Source organism: Epinephelus moara, chromosome 20 (assembly GCF_006386435.1).
Source record: "Epinephelus moara isolate mb chromosome 20, YSFRI_EMoa_1.0, whole genome shotgun sequence".
NCBI classification, from domain to species: domain Eukaryota; kingdom Metazoa; phylum Chordata; class Actinopteri; order Perciformes; family Serranidae; genus Epinephelus; species Epinephelus moara.
The window spans coordinates 12,948,573-12,968,704 of NC_065525.1; the positions used below are offsets into that span (position 1 = coordinate 12,948,573).

Genomic DNA, 20,132 nt, shown 5'->3' on the forward strand with positions numbered 1-20,132 from the left:
AGATTAATTGTGAGACAGCGTAATTATAGCAGTGCTCTAAAGATTGACAACCTCTACATTAAAGAAAAAGGAAAGGGGGCAAGCAGCAATGTCTTCTTTATGACACCACGGAACGGGATTTATGAGAAAAAATGATTTTACTGTGATTTTAAGGGCCATTTCCTCCGGCATTAACAGTTAAAATGCTCACCTCATGGTGGCATTAGAGGAAAAGTCAGCCAATCACCAGAGTAATTAGGTTTTATCCTCTGGAAACAATGAACATCTGTATGATATTTCATGAAAATCATCCCAAAGTTGTGGACATATTTCAATCTGGACCAAAGTGGCAGGCCAACCAACAGACTGACATTGCCATTCCTAGCATATAAAAATACCAAATATATGCTGGTTCAAGCTGGTTCAAGGTGACGATTACAGTAGCTACTTTTCCCTAAGTGTAAATTGAATATTTTGGGGTATTGGGCTATTGGTTGGACGTTACAGAAGTTACAGAGCAGCAGTGTTCATGCATTGCAAGACTAAAACTGGTTAGCTCTCATGTAATATTACAGTATGATAAAAACAATAATAATCAGCATCTTATTTGTTCTAACAGAACCAAGTTCAGATGCTTCCTTTAGAGAAATATTCTCGGAGAGGCAACTCAGAGGTTAGATTTATATTTCACTGTTCATTTGTTTCACTCAAGCCACAATCTGCAGGACTGAAAAATGAAGCCATGTTGAAGTGCCAAAAACTACAGTACCTAAAATGGCCACTTGAGGCTGACTCCACAACAGCGTCAAACCACACGGACCCCCATGTTAAAATGCCTAGCTTTACAGCAGAAAAAAAACAAGTTTACAGCCTGGTATAAAAACAGTACTGGTCTCTAAAACGCCCCCCACATACTTTATAATGATTATTACACTAACTACAGCTCTAATGCACACTGCTTCAACATGCAGCAAAATCCTAGGGCACGGTCACACACGTGCAAGATTAACATTGTTGAATCTTCACCTCACATTCACTTCTATTCAATGTGAGCAAAGGATAAAACATTCACTTCCTGTGGCAGAGCATCTTTGAAACCAGTCGTTCCATTTGGTTCAACCAACAGCAAACAAGTATGTGTGGAGGAAACACTGACTGTTGCTGTCTAATCAGCCGATATTGTTTGATACTGGCCATGAAAAATAAAACCTGTTGCACGTGAGAGATGCTGACTGGCTGGCAGTGAGTCAGGAGACAAGCATGGAAGGTAAGAAGATGGAAAATGTATCATATCATATTTCGCAGTTTTTATCAGCAAGTTAGCTAACATTAGCTGGTAAGCTAGGTTTATGTGTGTGTCACAACCAGCAACCACCCACATATTGCCTGAGTGGGCGATGGTCACCCACCTGCATTCATTTATGTGTCACCATGCCCTAAAGCTTAACAGGCCTGCCGTGCAGTTGTAAAGCTATGATTGGACAAACACTTTTCAGCGAAGAAGTTTAGCAAACTGTCAATTATACCAAAGTATTGCATAGGCCCACACTTTGACAAAGGTACATGAAGAGGACAGAGTGAATGAGCACGGATATCAAGGCCAAAAGGACGAGGGAAATAAAGGAGGACAGCGAAGAAGAGGAAAACCAAAGCAAACAGTAGATGGAAGAGATACACACAGAGGAAGACAAATTCACTGAGGTGAGGTGAGAGACAGGGGGAGAAAGTCTAATCCAGGACTCATGCTAAGCTCCTCCATCATCTCCGTCATTACTCTGAACCAGCTGATGATGATGATGATGATGAGGGTGATTCATACCTGAATATCTAACAGAACTGTTCGGTGTGCATCACTGCTAATAGTGTGTGTGTGAGAGAGAGAGTGTGCACTGGGCTTTAGGCTAGCTGATGAAACGAGGTCACAGGATTGCAGTGAATGGCTCCGTCCACAAAGCACAGTGAGTCACTGGTGTGTTTATCTGGTACCGACTAATCACAGGTAGCCTGATGCCACATCAGTTACATCAGCACATGTGACAACAGTAATCAGGGAACATCAGCCTAGTATCACACACACACACACACATACAAATCCAGGATTAACTGTAACATCAGGCACGTGGACAGCTGACACAGAATTTCTACCAGCTCAGGGAATTTGTTCTGGAGGCGAGCCTGACCTTTGACCTCTCTGCCTCCTGATATGGATCCACATTAAGAAGTTGGATAAATGTTCAGCATATGAACATTATTTAGAAACGTGCATACACTCCAGGAAAGTTGGATGAGAGCTGCATCCTCCTTGAACCAGATTGCTATTGTGCTTTCATTTAGCTCCAAGAGTCTCTGCAGCAAATATCCTGCGACTGTGTTTCACCTCTCAGGGTTTCTCCTGGTGTTCCACAAGGAAATACCCTGCTGTTCTGGGACACAGAGAGAGAGAGAGGGAGAGGCTGTCCTGTCCTGGGCTATGCTGCTGTCTGAATCTGGGTTAGACATTTCTCTGTGTGTGCATGTGTGTGCACCACAAGGAAAGAGCTGGTTTGAAGAACAGGCTGCAACAGTACTGTATGCACAGTTTGGATCATAAGAGACTCAAGTTGGGTTTCTGCCATTTCCGAGAAAAACAAACAATCTGATCATCACGACTTTTGTCGAATTAGTTAATTGTGCACACTACTTCCTGCTCCTGCTGACACGATTCAGCAGTGTCATGAACACTTTATGCTGCGTGTGTTTCAATAACCTTATCTCAGACACCGAAAAACATTGTGTTTTTTAAATCTAGTACAAATTCAGAGTTTTGACCATTTCTAAGTGTGTAAATGTCAGCTGGCTCTAGGAAGACAACATCAATCTGGCTACATTATCTACTGCATAATAGAAAAGTTAGAGTGTAACAGGTGAAGTGCAGATATCTCATTCTCTCTAATTGGAAGTATTTTTACTTTTTCTTTGGTTTACATCCCTTTGTCAAGTGTTCATGACCTCAGGTCTAAAATATTGCCAAGACACAAAGATCTCTTGCACACCTTTTATAAAAATTACATTCTGTCATATTTGCAGAAACTGAGACTATATCCACAGAGAAGTACACCAGGCAGATTGTAAAAAAACTCTGGTTCCTCCTCCTACTCCTTGTGCTTCGACCACATATAGTAGAATCTACCACATGTGAGTAAAAAAGACCAATCAGAGACGAAGAGTCTCTAACGCAGCTGTCAATCATGTCAATCATTGCTTGTGAACTGCAGTCAAACTGTCAAACTGGGGAGCGCTGATCAAATATCAATCAAGATTGTGTTAGTGTGTTTCCTATTTCATGCCTCAAATGTTTTCAGAAACATATTTTAGTGCACTGTTTAGCTGTAAGATGAGAATGTTCCCTTTGACTGGTAAGCGGTGCTTGGTTTTTGGCTTGGCTAATATGTGGCCAAATCACAAATGTTCTCATTTGACAGAAAAAGCAATGCTGTAACAGAATCTTTATTCATATTTGATCAGTGCTGCCTAGTTTGACAGTTTGACTACAGTTCATGAGCAGTGTTTGTATATGATTGACAGCTGCGTTAGAGACTCATCAGCTCTGATTGCTTGTTTTGTCTTGCAGTACAAAAATGAAGCAGAGGAATGTGAAGTAACACTTTACAATAAAGTACATAAAAATCAGGTACTACCCTCAGTCATCATCAATTAATTAATTATTAACTAATGATTAGCTACCCTATCACATTTGATTGGGAGTTACTCAGCAACTGACCACTGACCAACAGTTAGATCCTCATTCTTTCCTCATTAGTTACATAGTAACTACTAGTTTTTTGTGTACCTTATTGTAAAGTGTGACCAAATGTGAGTTTTTTTTCTCACTGATTATCTGTCTCATGTACTTCTGTGTGGATGTAGTGACAGTTTCAGCAAATATGACAGAAAGTTAGTAGTTTCTACCTACTACAGCTTTAATACTGAACAAGTCCTGAAAAAGCACATGAGATGAACGGAGACCTTACACATGTTCTCTATGACTACTTTAAACTGATGCCTCTGTTTAAACAAATGAAAAGGACTTTATTTTTAACTCAGAGGTCTTTAGCTGCAGTACAAGACATGGTCAGTAAACCCTTTATACAGATTGATAAATGCACTTTGACACTTTTTGTGTTAATGTGCCTTTGTAGCGTTGGATATTGTTGGCCATCTGCAGATTGCAACCATTCATCCTGGTGAATCTGAACTCTTTCTAACATTGTCATGTTTGTTTTGAAGATTGTTTTTATGTGTGTCAATGAATTGTTCATATGCATTTGTGTTTGCAAACTCGCTTCCTTCAAATTGCCCCTTGAGGGACCAATAAAGTATTTTTTGAATTGAATTGAAGGTAACAAGTCACAGAAGAGACATGCTGTGGCTTTTATAGGCGACTGGTGCTTTGGAACAATTGCAGAAATCGAACTTTATATTGGACTCTATAACTGCTGTATAGGTTGAGATGAAAGTGCAGACATTCACGGCCCCCACAGGATTAATCTAATAACTCTGATGATCTGATGACTCTTTCTCATTTTCCTCTCCACCAGCAGGGCAACATTTTTGGCTTTTACTGAAATATCTCAACAACCATGAGGTGGACTGTCACAGCTTCATGTTCTCCTCAAGATGAATTATATTAACTTTGGCGAAATTTAATTTGGCGCTGTATTTTGCGTTAAGTGATAATTAACAAATCTTAGATTTAAGAGGACATATTATGTGTTCCTTCATATATATATATATATATATATATATATGTATATATATATATATATATATGTATATGTATGTATATATATATATATAAGATTAAAATGATGGATATTCATAATTATCATGGCCAGAGTTTCACAGAATAAGGTGAACGTATGTGAAAGTAATCCCAGTGAGCAAAAACCTCAGGCCTCAGACTGTTCTGAATATTCTGTTTCCACAGTGTGCTAGTTACTGAAAAATAGTAACTAGTTACCGTTACTAGTTACTTCATTAAAAAGTAACTCAGTAAGTAACTCAGTTACTTAAACCAAAAAGTAATGTGTTACTGTGAAAAGTAACTTTTTAGTTTCAAAAAAAAAAAAAAAACTCGACTTAGGACTCTCGTCTTAGCTTGCGATCCCGCCATGACCTTGACGCATGCGCACTAGTGTCATCTATACTTTGAGTACGTCCTGGCTGTAGATGACTGAGTGGGGACGCTAGAGGGCGCTAGGTGCTTTTCTTTTTTGCAGTGTAGCTTTTCTAAGCCACAAAGAAGACAACGTTGCTAAGAAGGATCATGTTTTGGGAAAGAAGACAACGTTGCTAAGAAGGATCATGTTTTGGGAAACTCAGCCCTGCAGCCTAAAACATTTCCTAACTGTATTGGCTCGTAGCTACATCGCCTAAGCGACAGCGGATGGAGTTTAACCACTGTTAGACTACAACTTGACAAAACAATTGAACGGTATAGGAAACATGCAACCGTCTTCTACAGTATTGAACGGTATAGGAAACATGCAACCGTCTTCTACAGTGGAGTCACTCGCTGTCAGGCAGCTAATCGTTATACAACTACGGTACTTGGATACAAATATGGAAAATGAGCTAAAAGCTTCCTCGGGATAACAATGGATATTATGTCACCGGATATAACGTTACTGGGACTAAAAATCTACAGAAGCGCTACCGCTTAATGTACAGCACTGTGGTGAGGCCAGCAGGTCGACAGTGACTTCAGAGATGGTGAGAGACGTGTTTCATTAAGATGCTCTGGTAAGAACTGTTCATATACCTCTATCTGACTTGACTATCTTTTATTGTTCAGGGCTAAAATATTTTAGTGAAAGGGAACATCAGGGAACACCTGGCCAAATATAACGGAATAACGCTCCGTTTGGTAACGGTAACTGAGTTACTGAATTTAAAAACTAACGCGTTAGAGTATTAGTTACTGCCAAAACTAACAGCGTTACTGCCCAACACTGTGTTTCCAACTGTTTTCTTTACTTTTGCTACAAGATGACATCAGGTAGTGACAGCCTGGACCATCTGCTCCACTCTACTATAGGTGTTTACATGGGTCCATGTCATTGGTTCGACAGCCCATTGGTTCGACATCCCATTAGTCCGACTGTCCGCGGTGCTGAACGGCTCGCGGCGGGCGTATGGTGCGCCGCGACCGGCTTGAGGCGGAGCAGGCTCACGGCTTATGTGTTTTCACTTTCTTTTTCATTTTAACCCACACCATGATCTTTTCCTGACCCTAACCAAGTGGTTCTTGTGCCTAAACCTAACCAGACCTTAACCACAGGGCATCATGATGATTTCGGAACGGACTTCTGAACAATGAGTTTAATATGGTCGGAACAATGGGATGTCGAACCAATGGGCTGTCGAACCAATGCACAGTTCCCGTTTACATTACAAAGCCTACACTGCTACATGTAGCCACATGCTAACATCAGGGAAACAATCTTGGTTGCAGATGTTGCTAATTTATCTCCACTTTCAGATCATATTCCTGCTGGAAAATGTCTGATTGTGTTTAAAAGAGTTTAACAGAGCTGCAAAAGACCTGGAAACGCTGACCAATCAGAGCAGACTGGGCTTTTTAAGGAGGGGGATTAAAGACACAGACACTAAACTGAGCTTTTCAGACAGTATGAGGAAAATAAAGTGGTTTTTGACCATTTAAGCATGTAAACATGTCTTACCAGAAACCCCAAATACAAGTATGAACATCAAAATGAGCATAAAAAGGTCTTCTTTAAGATGTGTTAGCATTTAGCTGAATGCACCTCAGCAGTGCTTTGCCTCACAGAGCTGCGAGCATGGTTGTAGACTCTGAGTCTTGTCTCTCCTCTGCCACTCTGAGTGCCTTCACGAAATAGGCTCATCCAAGTACTTTTTGTATTGAGATCGTGGTTTATCTGCTTTAAGCATGCAGAAAGTGGCACCCTACTTTAAACAAGGACACTCTGTCCCTCCCCAAAAATAATTTAAGCCCCCCTTGTGCATGAGCTCATGCCCTCCAAATATCCGAGCACAATCCTCCTCAGCATACATAAGCTGAGGCCTGCATGATCTGCTTGCGTGTCTTTACTTTAATTTTTTTTTATAACATCGTAACCCTGCCAGATCCACCTGTGGGCCCAAATTTGTGTGATTCAGTCAAACATTGTTCAAGCCCACTGAACTTTTTAACTTAAATGGATTTCAAGGAAAAATTTCAGGGGGATATCAGAAAAAACAAAGCCAGTTAAACTGCCCCCAGACAGACAGAAAGCCACTGAGAGGCAGAGAGACAGATGTAAACCAAAGTCAACTGACAGCCTGGTGAAACTAATGAATAATAAGGTTTGAAATATATTCATATCAATAAATTGCTGGCATGTTAATTAGAGGGCATTAGTATAATTACTGTAAACAAAGCAGACTACCTTACCAGAGGGTATGGGAAATGCGGTTGTACATCTAGAAATACTAATAACTGTCAAATAAATGCTATGGTGATTATCTTTGTTACTACCATAGTTTGAAGTGTCCTGTCAACAATTTTACAGACTTGTCTTTTACATTGGTGGCCTATGGGAAAAATGCTTTTTGGGCTGCAGGGGATTTTTTCATTGCAATACCGCATGTGGCATTCATTAATTATATAAAAGTATTATACTTTTTTTGACATTCATGATAGGTATACTAAAATGTATGAGGTACTACCTTTGAAAAAATACATCGTAATTATAAGTTCATCATTCTTTGTGCCTAGCTTAGCACAAAGACAGGAAGCAGTGGGAACTGGCTAGCCTCCACCAAAACAGCAAAAATATGCCCTCCAACAGCTCTAAAATTGTCTTACAAACACTCTCACAAACACATAGGACCAATCCCTGTGCTAATCAAAAGGATGAAACTTGAAATAATTTCCTCATCTACAAAAACTTGCCAAGAAAGGGGACAGATACAGTTCATGTATAGCATTTCATTTATCTTGAGAGGAAGAGGTTTAGGATTACTGAACGAGTCTACCAGGCACAGGCCCAGGGGCCTGAGGTGTCAGGGTGCCCCTTGGTTTTCATTCACGAAATGTTAAATGTCAAATTAACAAGTGCAGACCAAGAGAAGATTCAAAATGACCACCAAGAGACGCAAAACGATAAAAAAAAGTGAAAATTACCAAAAAGAGACAAAAAAACAAACAAACAAAAAACACAAGGAGACACAAAATGACCACAAACTCAGCTGGCTAACAATGTTGTTAGACGTTTATATTTGGTTGAACTTAGGTTGTGACTTCGGTTGACCAAACTTCAGTGTCAGGATGCCAAGATTTATTTGAGGTAGAACACTGACGACAGATGTTAATAATAGCAGGTAACCAAAATTCAGCGTCTTCCAAATGTCCAAATGCCAAAATCCTCTCAACGTACAGTAATGATATTTAGTCATAAGGTGTGAAGAACAAACCCCTACATCTGCAAAATGTAAATGTTAGCTGACAAACAACATGAAATTCTAACATTGTTAAGACATTTAAATCATGATTAATCCGATATTTATTCCAACAAAAACTCTACATCTGTCCAGCGTCTTTCTGATACATTTTACTGAAGTTGTGTTTTACAAAGGAATATGATCTCATTAGCCTGGTTCCAGACCATAGACCCCGCCCACTCAACTAAGTAGGCTTGCATTACTGGTCTGGCATACTTCAATGAATTTGCGATTTATCTCGTCCAAACGATGGACGGACCAATGAACGCCGGGGGTCTAGCGATTAGCCAATCAGTGCCACACTGATGTCAAGCTGTACGCCGGTGAGTAACTGGTGAGGATAGCAACAATGGCGACCACTACAGATCCTACAGACCACATTAACGATGCTATCGAGGTATTTCGCCACTACTCGCGTTAATGGAGGACCAAATTAAGGAAGCTGCTAAACTGGATTTAACGGCAATGCAGCTGGGCGTGCACGACGACGGAGACATTTTAAACGGGCAACGCTCGCTTTTTTTCGGCACCCCGGAGGCATGGATACTAATGACGTCAGATTCTGGGTGAGTCGTTGATCTTTACTGATTGGTTAGGGAAAAATCAAATTCCCTCCCCCTTGTAAATCGCCTTCAATGGAAGCCATGTCAGACTGAAGGTTCTGAGAGCTTCAGTCTGACACTCAGGCTATGATCTCATATCATAAAACCACAAATGCTTTTCTGTGGGAAAGGTTTGTTGCTTCATCTTATTTTACCCATTTATTATATTCCATCTATATTACTACCTATTTCCTCTATTAGTATGGTGAGGAGAAATCACACCTATAAACTCTTTATATACTCTATTATAGACTCATGTCTGAAGTTAACTCTCCTCATCAGAGTGTAACTGTTCATATTCTTCTTCCACAGGGAATTTTGACACCTTTTAAAACAGGATACTTGACTTTGCTCAGCCATGATGCTTTGTTGAAAACTGTGAGGGATATTATGATTTTACATTTGCTGACTGGCTCACACTGTGAAAGCACTGATGTTACACTATATTCAAATTGACAGTCTGCTTTAGATACAGCCTAACAATATAGATTGTTTGCCACTCTATCCAGCCATTCACATTGCTTATGTTAGCATTAGGCTCACATGTTACAGTTTTGGTGTTTCTAGCTATGCTTGCTGTCTCCATTGTATATGACCTGTTAATTGCAAGTCTTGCAACTTAAAGGGATAGTTCTGATTTTTTTTTAAGTAGGGCTGTATGAGGTACTTATCCATAGTCAATGTTATACCTACAGTTGATGGCAGTTGGTATGCCCCCACTTTTGAGAAACAGGCAGGAGTATTGCCAAAGAAGCAAAGCAATGTCCTGCTGTGGAGGGGCCAGCAATAAAACATCAATACCAGTTTTTGTGTACACTATACTGGGAGTATTTTAACTGCTTTTTTATCACTCTCTTAAAATCCAGACTCCAGTGAGAAAAACAGTGATTTAACATCCCTGGACGCAGGAGCAGCTGGTCTACGTCTATCTATCTATCTATCTATCTATCTATCTATCTATCTATCTATCTATCTATCTATCTATCGTCTGCCTCGATTAGTTAATTTGTTTGTGTTATTGTGTGACTTTGGGGATTAAAATGGTTAGTTCAGATTCACTAAAGTCACACAATAACACAAACTAACTGATCGAGACAGCAGTAGACCAGTAGCTCCCATGCTCAGCAAGCCAAAATTGCTGTTTTTGTCAATGGAGTCTGGTGGCTTTGAGGAGAGCATAGATGGGGAACTGAAGCCTTTAACTGCTTTCCCACTGGATCAGGCTGTCTTACAGAAAGGTAAAGCAATTAAAATACTCTCAATATAGCGTACACTTAAACTGATATTTACTGTTTTAGGTGGGACCCTTTTATGTGGCTTAAAAATATGTTATTGGCATCCACAGCAACACATTGGTTAGCTTCTGTGTCTGACTCCAGTCTTCTTCTCCAAACTGGCAGTGTGCTGACCACCATCGACTGAACTATTCCTTTAAACATGTACCATCATACAAGAGAGAGGAGATCTAATTACTGTTATATCGGACAACCCAGTGACTGATGTGAACTTTAATTTTGTAATCATTTCTTTCTTTCTCTTTCTGCGTGACTTATCAACAGTGTGAGATGAGTTAGGTGAGCAGCTGTAGCAGGCTGTGGTCATACTGGCCTCAGCAGAAGACTGTCATCAGGACTAATAGGATTTGATCTTTAGTGATTCACCTCATGTATTCTCTTGCTTGTGTGTGTGTGTGTGTGTGTGTGTGTGTGTGTGTGTATACGCCTCTAGTTCAGCCTCTCTGCTCTCTCTCAGGCTGCCTGCCAGCATTGTTGGCATAATGCGGAAATCTCTCTCACTCTCTCTTTCTTTTTCTTTCTCACTTTGTTATTGTCTTTTCTCTCTAACTCCAACTTTTCCGTCTCTTCATCTCTCTCTTTTCTGTCTCAAACCATGTCTTTGTCACACTCTTTGTGTTTTCTCTATCCCCTAAACACGCTTGTCCATCTAAGTCTTGACACTTGTAGAATACAGGACATCTACTCTTGAACACATGCAAACACGAGGATATATACATACTATACTGTACATACATGTAAGTTATAGTTATTGACCATGATGTCAGTGTGTTTCATTATTGATCTGTTTCAAGGTCAGCTGCTTATCAGATAGTAAACCTAACCCTTTTTAGACCACTGGCTCATTCACAAACTCAGTGTCACTAACCCGCTGTCTGAGGCTGCTTTCACTCTGCAGCCATTTATCCCAATCATCGCTCATATCTTTCCTTTGCAGGACCGCACATCTGTTGTACAACATAACCTAATAGAGGGAAAACTTGTGCTGGCACTGCAAAGCTAGGTGTCCTCTTAGATAACACTTAAGTCACAGTACCTGCAAGTCCCTCAGGGATTTTGTGGGCTGTTTTTGGGATCGTTGCAGCCTTAAATGTCAGATTTCACAGCAACATTTCTATGTGGCAATGTGTTTGTTTGTTTGCAATGAAATTGTGGAGGCACATGAAATTTGCAGAAATAGTGGTAATGCTGTCTCGGATTTGGAGCCTTTTATTATGAGCATTGGCAATGATCAGCTGTTGCTGCTGTTCAATGCAGCACTGGAGGACCATCTCCTTGAGCTGCTCTCCTGCTCTCTCTGCCTAGTTACATAGCACAAGTTAACACAGCAGCAGCAGCAGCAGCAGCAGCGGCTAACATCAAACATGGAGCCATTTAACAATCCAAACAATCTTACACTGATAACAAAATGGCTTGACTCTGTTTCTAAACCCATTTATAACCATTGGGTACCATTAGCTGTGTGATACTAACAGTTAGCCCTGTCACTGTTTGTGTGTCCCAGGCACAGAGCTCACACTCCTGCAGCAGTCGTCCAATGCGCGCAATCTACAATGACATGAGACTTTACCTGCTTTGAATAGTCAAATTTGCAGTAAAAGTTGCAGTGATTAGGCAAAATTGCAACCAGAATGCAAGGGGACTGGTTGAACTTGCGTTCATTATTGTGACTGCAACACTGCAGCATTCCACTTTTGTGTGTTAACATACAAGTCACATATACCGTGAGTTGCATGAAACAAGATCTGACAGTTCTACAGAGATCTGACAGAGTTAGCACCAAGATGGACAGCAGCTCCCCAAAATTGAGGCCAAAACATCTCGATCGCCCCCTGGTGGCTGGCTGCAGCACAGGTCATACACCCCACCCCCTCCATGTTTGCAAATGAGAGATAGGCAAGACTAAAACATCAAAGTACACATCAAAAAAAAAAAAGAGAGTTTATGTCATTTTAGGTTGTTGTTATGGCATTGATGTATGCTCAAGTTTTCATTTTCTGATAAGTTGGGTTTTAATTAGTTATTTGATGCTATAAAAAGGAGGTTTGACATCAATTTACATTTGTGTGTCAGTTGCTGTGTGCTCATAATCAATGGAGCTGCTCATGGTTGGGTCTAATGGATGTATGGGCGGGAACGCAATACAGCGGCTCCACTTCTCACTCGCTACTACACAAACTCTGGCTCAAAATGACGTCACCAGTGCAAGATGACAGCGGTGATTTTCGCAGTATTTGGACTCATTTTTGCACAGTGGGAATAAATGGAGACATGTACTCCAAATTAAAAAATGGAGAAAAAAATCCGATGAGATCTGATTTACAAGCCAGAAGGGAACACAAACTCTAAAATAAAATGACTTTTTGCCATTATATGATGATTCCTAATCAATCCTTTAGTTTAATGCATTAATTAATTAATTAATTAATTAATTAATTAATGCATAATCACCTGAAACTAATGCTACGTTCCCCTAAGTCACTACTTCAAGTCACGACTCACGACTTCATAGCGTTCCAGGCAAGTCACGCCAAACTGTCAAAGCAACATGGCGGACCGTGCGGGGTTTATGTTTGTTTATGATCACTTCTATCACTAAAGGTGCCGGTTTCTTCCACATTTGAATGAAACGGAGGAGGAGAAATGGCGCATAAGGTCACAGATGCTATTATACTTTTTATTTTACGTTATCTGTGTGTTTGGAAACATATTTTGTATTGATTTATTCTGTAAACCAGCTGTTAGAGCGGCTGCCAATAATGCGTTAACATTAGGGTTTTTTTATGTCTGTTTCTCACCGTGTATCACCTGCATCAACACCGCATCCATAGGGCTGCCATTGTTGTTTAGAGGAGTAAGGTAATTGGTTTAGAGGGCTGTGTGACGTCAGAAAGCGTAACTGGGAGTACATCAATCTGGTACGAGTTCACGGGTGGTAAGTTACGGGTTTGACTGCCGTTCCAGTGCACTTTCACAGGTAGAAGGTTGTAAAAACACGCCTGGAACGCGCAAATCATTGGGTTTCCGTACAATGAGCTGTTTATATCTACATACTGAGACGGTCCATTTCCACAGAGTCCGCCATGTTGTTTCTACAGTAGAATGGACAAACCAAACACTGGCTCTAGATGTGGGCTATTCACTTTTTCACTTTTTTATGTCAGCCACGGTGGTTCTCCTGCTCTCTTGGCACACGGGAGAAGTTTCAGTTGGTTCCAATCTGCAACCTCACTGCTAGATGCCACTAAATCCTACACACTACACCTTTAAAGTAATGTCCATGACGACAAACGACATAACAAATAAAGTGAAGTGTATTTCCCAAATGTCAAACTATTTCTTTTTGTGGATGCACAAATTCTACATTGTTAATACCAGCTGTGTGTGCTGGACTTCATGTTCTTTCTCATACCGACCACTGATTCAACCCAGCCACTCTTTCACTTTCCAGAATATTAAACTGACTGTCTATTCACAAACATGGCTCTCTATCCTCTAGGTTCGAAACTATGTATTAAATTACATCTTATCAAGTCACTTTTCTCACATTTTAGATACTCAATGTTGTTGCTATGGTATCAGGGAAATACTGTTTAAATTCCACTACAGTCATTGGCGTAGGAAGAAACATCCAACTTGTGACCTCCTATATTACTTTTCAGAACTGGCTCAGGCGAACCATCTTTTAGCGGATATAGATTTAACTGTGGAATGGGATTCCTGTGAAACTTGCAGCCAAATTGCTTGCTCAGTTTGTATCCCTGGATTGAACTCATTATCCAAATGTTCACCCTGACACTTGTTAAATTTCCTTATTCAAACCTTGGGTTAACGGCAAGCACACTGAACTGACTGAACTGACACGGCCCTGTAACCTGGTTCCTTAAAACAACAAGGTCTGGGACCAAAATGGGTCATAGGCCTACTTCTGATTGGTCCCCACATGACAAGAGTATCGATGTGTATCCATGACAACAGGTCCCAGGACAGCTAATTAATTTCTGAGTCCTGAGCTGAAAAACAAAAATTGTTGCTTTACATTCCTGTCCAAAAGTTTCTAGCGGCCGTAAAGAAGGTCAGGACACACCCATTAACATCACAACCCCAACTGTGCTCATTGTTTTAGTTCAATGAGCAGAGTTATAATGAGAGCAGGCTCTCATTTCCATTCAGCAGAGCAGCTTCATCAGAGTCTTAACAGCTCCTGGCGGTCTCGCTTCGCTTGCTGTTTCACTTGTACCATAACCTCCTTAACCCTACTTTCACCTTAACCTTAATCCTGTTCTTAATCTGTCATTGATCTCAATTATAATGCGGAATGGGGCCATCCGCAAGTGTTAACATGTTGAGCCAACTCCCCCAGTGATTCAGACACATGGAGACATCAGCAGGGGGTGGACACTGGTAAGACACAAAGACAGCGAGATAAGACAGAAGGCAGAGAGTGAGATGAAAGGTGAGGAATGGAAATTAGAGCTGGAAATTACAAATCACTTTGCTCATTTGAATGAGTTCGTTCAGTTCAGTTAAAAGATTCAAATGATGTAGTTCATTGACTTTTTCTAACCTGAGCAAGAGCATCACTGTAGCTAGGTAGCTGGCTTGATAGACAACGCTGGAAACAAAAGCAATCAATCCCCAGACTGTCATCCCATTTTCTGCAGGTGTGCAGAAGTACATTACATGCTTCTTTTCAAGTGAGCTCCACCTTCTTCAGACCAGTAAAAACAGATAAACAGACAAACCCAAACAAAGAAATGTCTCATGTAAAATAAACAAAATCAGTCTAACTTTTGCAGGATGTTAGCATGTCTATAGAAGCCCATCCCTCCGATTCAGAATCTGATTGAGAAAGTAGGTTTCAGGGACTTTAAGGCCTTCGTCAGTTCAGATTAAACATTAACCATGATCTAACCAGTGTATACACACAAACCACCTCTAACCTGGGTGGCCTTCTGTTTCAACCAAAGGACTGGAAGGAAATGACAAAGACAAGACAGACAGCTGCACAGACTCATCGACAAACCATCATAAAGCCCCTACCTGGACAGAGCGATCTCAGCCTTCTGCCTGGCAATGTCAGCTGCTTTTTGTGCTCCCTCCACGGCTCTGTCCACCTTCTCTCTGATCTTACTGGCCCGGAGGGGGATCAGGTTCTTCCTTTTGCCGCTCACCAGGATATTCTGTTTGTACTTCCCTTCCTCTTTTGTGCCATCAGGAAATGTGGTGCAGCCGTAGCCGTGGCGTTTGTTGCTAAGCCACTCCCCCTCGTACTGCAGCCCGTCAGACCGCCGACTCACACCAAATCCAGTCCGCTTGTCATTCTTCCACTCCCCGCAGTAGGTCTCTGTTGCCGTGGCGTCCACATCATCATCTGCAACGGCCAACTCTGCGTCTGCATCTCCAAGACTGGAAAAATGAAAGGTCACATTGGTTTAGAGGGTGTGTTAAATCAGTAATCCTACACATAACTTTGACAAGAAGAAGAGAGGTTTGGTTGGCAGGTAAGCTTTGAGAGCTCTACTATAATGTAACAGGAGTGCTGTGCACCAGTGGCAATGATTTTAATCTCATCTCTGTGCATTAAGCATAAAGCTGGAATCAGGAAGTAGTTAGCTTAGCTTAGCTTAGCACAAAAACTGGAAGCAGGGGGAAACAGCTAGCCCGAGGCTTCTGTCTGAAATTGAAAAATAAGATTACCACCAACTCTAAAGTTCAACAATCTATCTATTGTATATTTCTCTTTGTGTCAAATAAATGAGATACAATATATAAATGAAGGTGGTGGTAGAGGCTGTGGACAGAGCCCAGCTTGCTCTTTTCTTCTGTTTACAATTTTGTGCTAAGCTAGGTTATCAATGACCTTACTCAAGTCGACAGTTATCACACAGATATTAAATTGAAAACATCCTTTGCTTGGAAAGGAAGAAAATAAGGGCACTTCACAAATTTTAAACTATTCTGAATAACTTAAGTTTGTGCAAAACATCCAGAAACAACTATTAAAATCAAAGATCAACTCGTCAAATAAGGACGCACTGGGGTACCCTTTAGTGGTGGTATTAGTCACACTGGGCGGCAGCATTTCTTGAGGCTCCGAGCAGCTATCATAGTGTATGGGGCAGGCAGTAGAGCAGGTGAATTGGTCAAACAAACTGCGGACTTTCACCCTGAAGACCAGTGTTCGTTTAATAACAATATAGTGTGCTGGATGTCTTAGGGAATATATACATCCCAAGAACCTGACAACAGTCGATACAGTAACAATGCTTAACATATATTTCATTCTATTCACTTGTCCCAGTCTATTCATATGATACCAGTCCTGATATATCACTTCCTTATGGTCAGCCACTGTACAGTCTTTCTGAGGTTGGTAGGGAACAATAAAGAACTAGGCTTGACAAAGGCTTGTATTCATCTTGCCTCCTCCGGCCCATTAATTAAATCTCTATTTCCTTTTAGTTCGTTTACACCAGCCCAGCGTAAGGTTTATTGCTATAATATGCTCAAATGATAAGAATATCTAACACATCAGTAAATAATTGATTAATTGCAATACATTACATACACATAAATAATAAATGTTGTCTTTATCTTGCATGCATGCATGAGCCCTCACAGAGGCTTTTTGTGCATTTTTACAGCAGTAGAATGGAAAAAACACTAGAAGTTTCTCTCCTTATCAGCCTTGCCAATAATTAATCAGACCTGATAAGCTCCTGTCAGCCACTTTGCCAACAAACAGGGTTAAGGGCTGTTTACTCTTGTCGTCTAGTAATTCGTGCCTTTAAAAATAAGCCACCTCAATCCAGAGTACTTGGAATTTTCCAGTGTTTCCAGTGGTACACAGTTGATTCACTGCATTCGAGTTAAAGATGCTACTGTTTACAGGATGAATGAAACAGGCAGTACCCAGCAGCATGTCCGCTCTTTGACTGACTCTGAGCCAGTGTGTCCAATATGATTGCTCATAGAACAATAAAGAGAAAACAGAGTGGACAACAGCGGAGCAGAGAGAGACGACGATAACTGGCTTATCACTAAGAAACACAATGTAAACTTTTTATCAGGCTAGCTGAACAGTAAACTGACCTTTTGACCTATAGGTCACTTTGAACCTCATGCCAATCCATTTTGAAGACACTTAAGTAGGACAGGTGCTTGTTGTAGCCTTGGTGTCCTTCAGATGAGGGACGGTTACCTTTTTAAGTACGTCATCCCTCCTTGTCCTCTCACTCCACCTTTCTCCATTCTTTCATTCATTTCATTACCTCATTACAGAGTTACTATAACACACTCTTTTCTCTGAACTCTCCAATTATTTAACTGTTGCCCTCTTCATTCATTTTCAGTGCAGTGCAGAGTCAGTCAGTGCAGTGGCACTGAAATTGCTTTGACATGTTTCTATGTAAAACAGGATACTGGGAGGCCTGAGGAAGGGTTTGATGGGTCGCCCCAATATTAGACGAATGCAGAGTAAAAGATGAACCAAGGAAAGTTGTTGACCTTAGCGAGAAAGGGTGTGGTTTTGAAATATGATGTGAAAATTTATTTTAATAATTAATTTTGTGTATTTCAACACACAACCTTATTGGCAGACATCAGCCTCAATATTGGACAATTTGGCAAAAAAAACGGGATTATGTTTATGTTTATGTTTAGTGCCAGCATTTTGTGAATTCTCAATTTTTACATAAGCTGTGCATGGAAATTGGTTTCAGAAAGATCATAATTACAATAAGTAAAAAGGTAGACATTCATTGTGGGTTTTAGACAGCATAGCCATCACCAGGAAAAATGTTCACATTGTACATTTCTGCAAACCAAGGGTATGTTACATTTGTACATAATTTTTTCGTGGATATGGTTCAGAGAAGGTCATGTTATGGCTTACAACACCCACGTTACATTATCCACCATCACCTCCACCTCCAGTTGGCAAAATTAGCTCATATATTGCTCTAGAAATGCTGATATGCTATGTAGTCAATGAAATGTACAAATATAACGTGGTTTGCAGAAATGTACAATGTGAACATTTTCCTCTGGTGACTGGGCTGGACAGGAAGCAAACTTCAGTCTCCTGCATCAAATTCCGACTTTACTTCCTGACTTAGCACTGAATGTTGGAATTGGACATAAATTGTGAGGTGTGGAATTATCCAGTATGGATGTACTTCCTTGGGTACTGGGTCTAATTTTAAAACCAAGCCTGGCTGATATGTTTGTATACTGTAAACAACCAGAAAAAAAGGTGGGTATACCCTGTATATCTGTGTATACCACTACACCAATGAGCATACCTCTACCTGGCCTGCAGTAGAAATTGCCCACCCCCTCCATTATTTACTCCTTTTATTACCTGATAGTGGAGTTGATATCAGATGCAGCAGAGGATACAGTACTCATCCCAGCCTCGCTTCTGAACGAGCTCTGTTTTGACCTCTGGGAGGCCAGAGAGCTCCTGGACTCGGACTTCCTCAGCTTGAGTCCGGACAGGATGGACCTCCGGAAGAGTCCTCCTTTTCTCTTCCCCTTCAGCAGCTCAGCCTCGCTGTGTGCCGTAAGCACAAAACCTCCACGAGACACAGCAGGGCTGCTGCCGCTGCTGCCCGTACTGCACATGGAGACGCTGGTGGTCAAAGTGCCAGGAACAGGAGGAGGACCAGGAACCACCGCCCCGGTCCGGTCCAGCAGAGCTGTACCATTGCTGTGCTCCGAACCAGAGCGGAGAGAGTTTATGGAGGTACGGAGCGGGGAGCGGATGACGGCCGCCATCCCGTATGGGACGCTCTGACGAACTCCGTAGCCGTGCCGCATCCCACCAACCCACTGGCCTTGAAATGTTCCTGAAAAAAAGAGGAGAAAAATGACCAATTATATAAAAACCTTTTCTCTGTGGTAGGTCTGATTATTAAACAGGATTTTAAAGTTGGTGCTGTGTACAAACGACAAGAACACCAGAAATCTTACATGAATAATAATAGAAAGCCGACTTAATTAGGAGTCACAAAGGCGAATTTGATATTGTTTATTAATCTTTTACACATGGCAAAGATGGAGCTGTTTTCACGTAAATGAATGAATGTAAACTATATAATTCACACAGCTTCAAACACGGAAAAAACTGTCAAACGCAAAACACCTGTTGTGAGACTGATTAGCATGTGGCCAAAAGTGTTCGTTCACCACTCACTGCATTGTACACCACTGCATACAGTTTGTATTTTTGTAGTGTTGTCTGAATCTTTCGTCATAATTGTTATACTATACAGTGGGCTAAAATTATCCCACAGTTTATCCTAAAGTGTAATGTACAATCAGTAGTTACTGACTCAGAAGCTAACTACCATCATGCATTGCACAGACAGGAATCAAAAATCTTATCCAGACAGTATCTTAAAGCTTGTTTAACAACCAAGTAAAATGGGCAACTGCTACTGGCCCCCAGACCCTCAATGGCACCAAAACATTCTTGGTATCACTTGGCTTTTGGTAATTTCATATATCAGCTAAGCATAATAACTTCATGTTGTGGACCACAATGAGGCAAAGAAGAAGAAAAGCAACACAAGCAACACAAAGATGAGATAAAAGCTTTCTCTGAAGTGTTTTCAAACAGTGTTTTTAGGTTTTGCGAGACAAAAGACCTCAGGGATGAAAACTGGTTGGTTGGGGCTCTTCTAATGCACAGTTTACATCAATACCTACGAAAGTAATGCACCAGAATTCGTATATAACCCACGTAATC

At 40.9% G+C, this 20,132-nt stretch overlaps 1 protein-coding gene across 1 annotated transcript in view; it reads right to left on the reverse strand.

Moving 5' to 3' along the window:
- Window positions 1-20,132, reverse strand: part of jph3b (junctophilin 3b) — a 64,541-nt gene that overhangs the window by 26,118 nt on the left and 18,291 nt on the right. The window contains exons 2-3 of the mRNA XM_050074192.1: window positions 18,744-19,230; window positions 15,422-15,787 (exon numbers count right to left, since the gene is read on the reverse strand). Coding sequence (XP_049930149.1) covers window positions 15,422-15,787; window positions 18,744-19,230 — 853 coding nt within the window. The remainder of the gene's footprint in view (window positions 1-15,421; window positions 15,788-18,743; window positions 19,231-20,132) is intronic.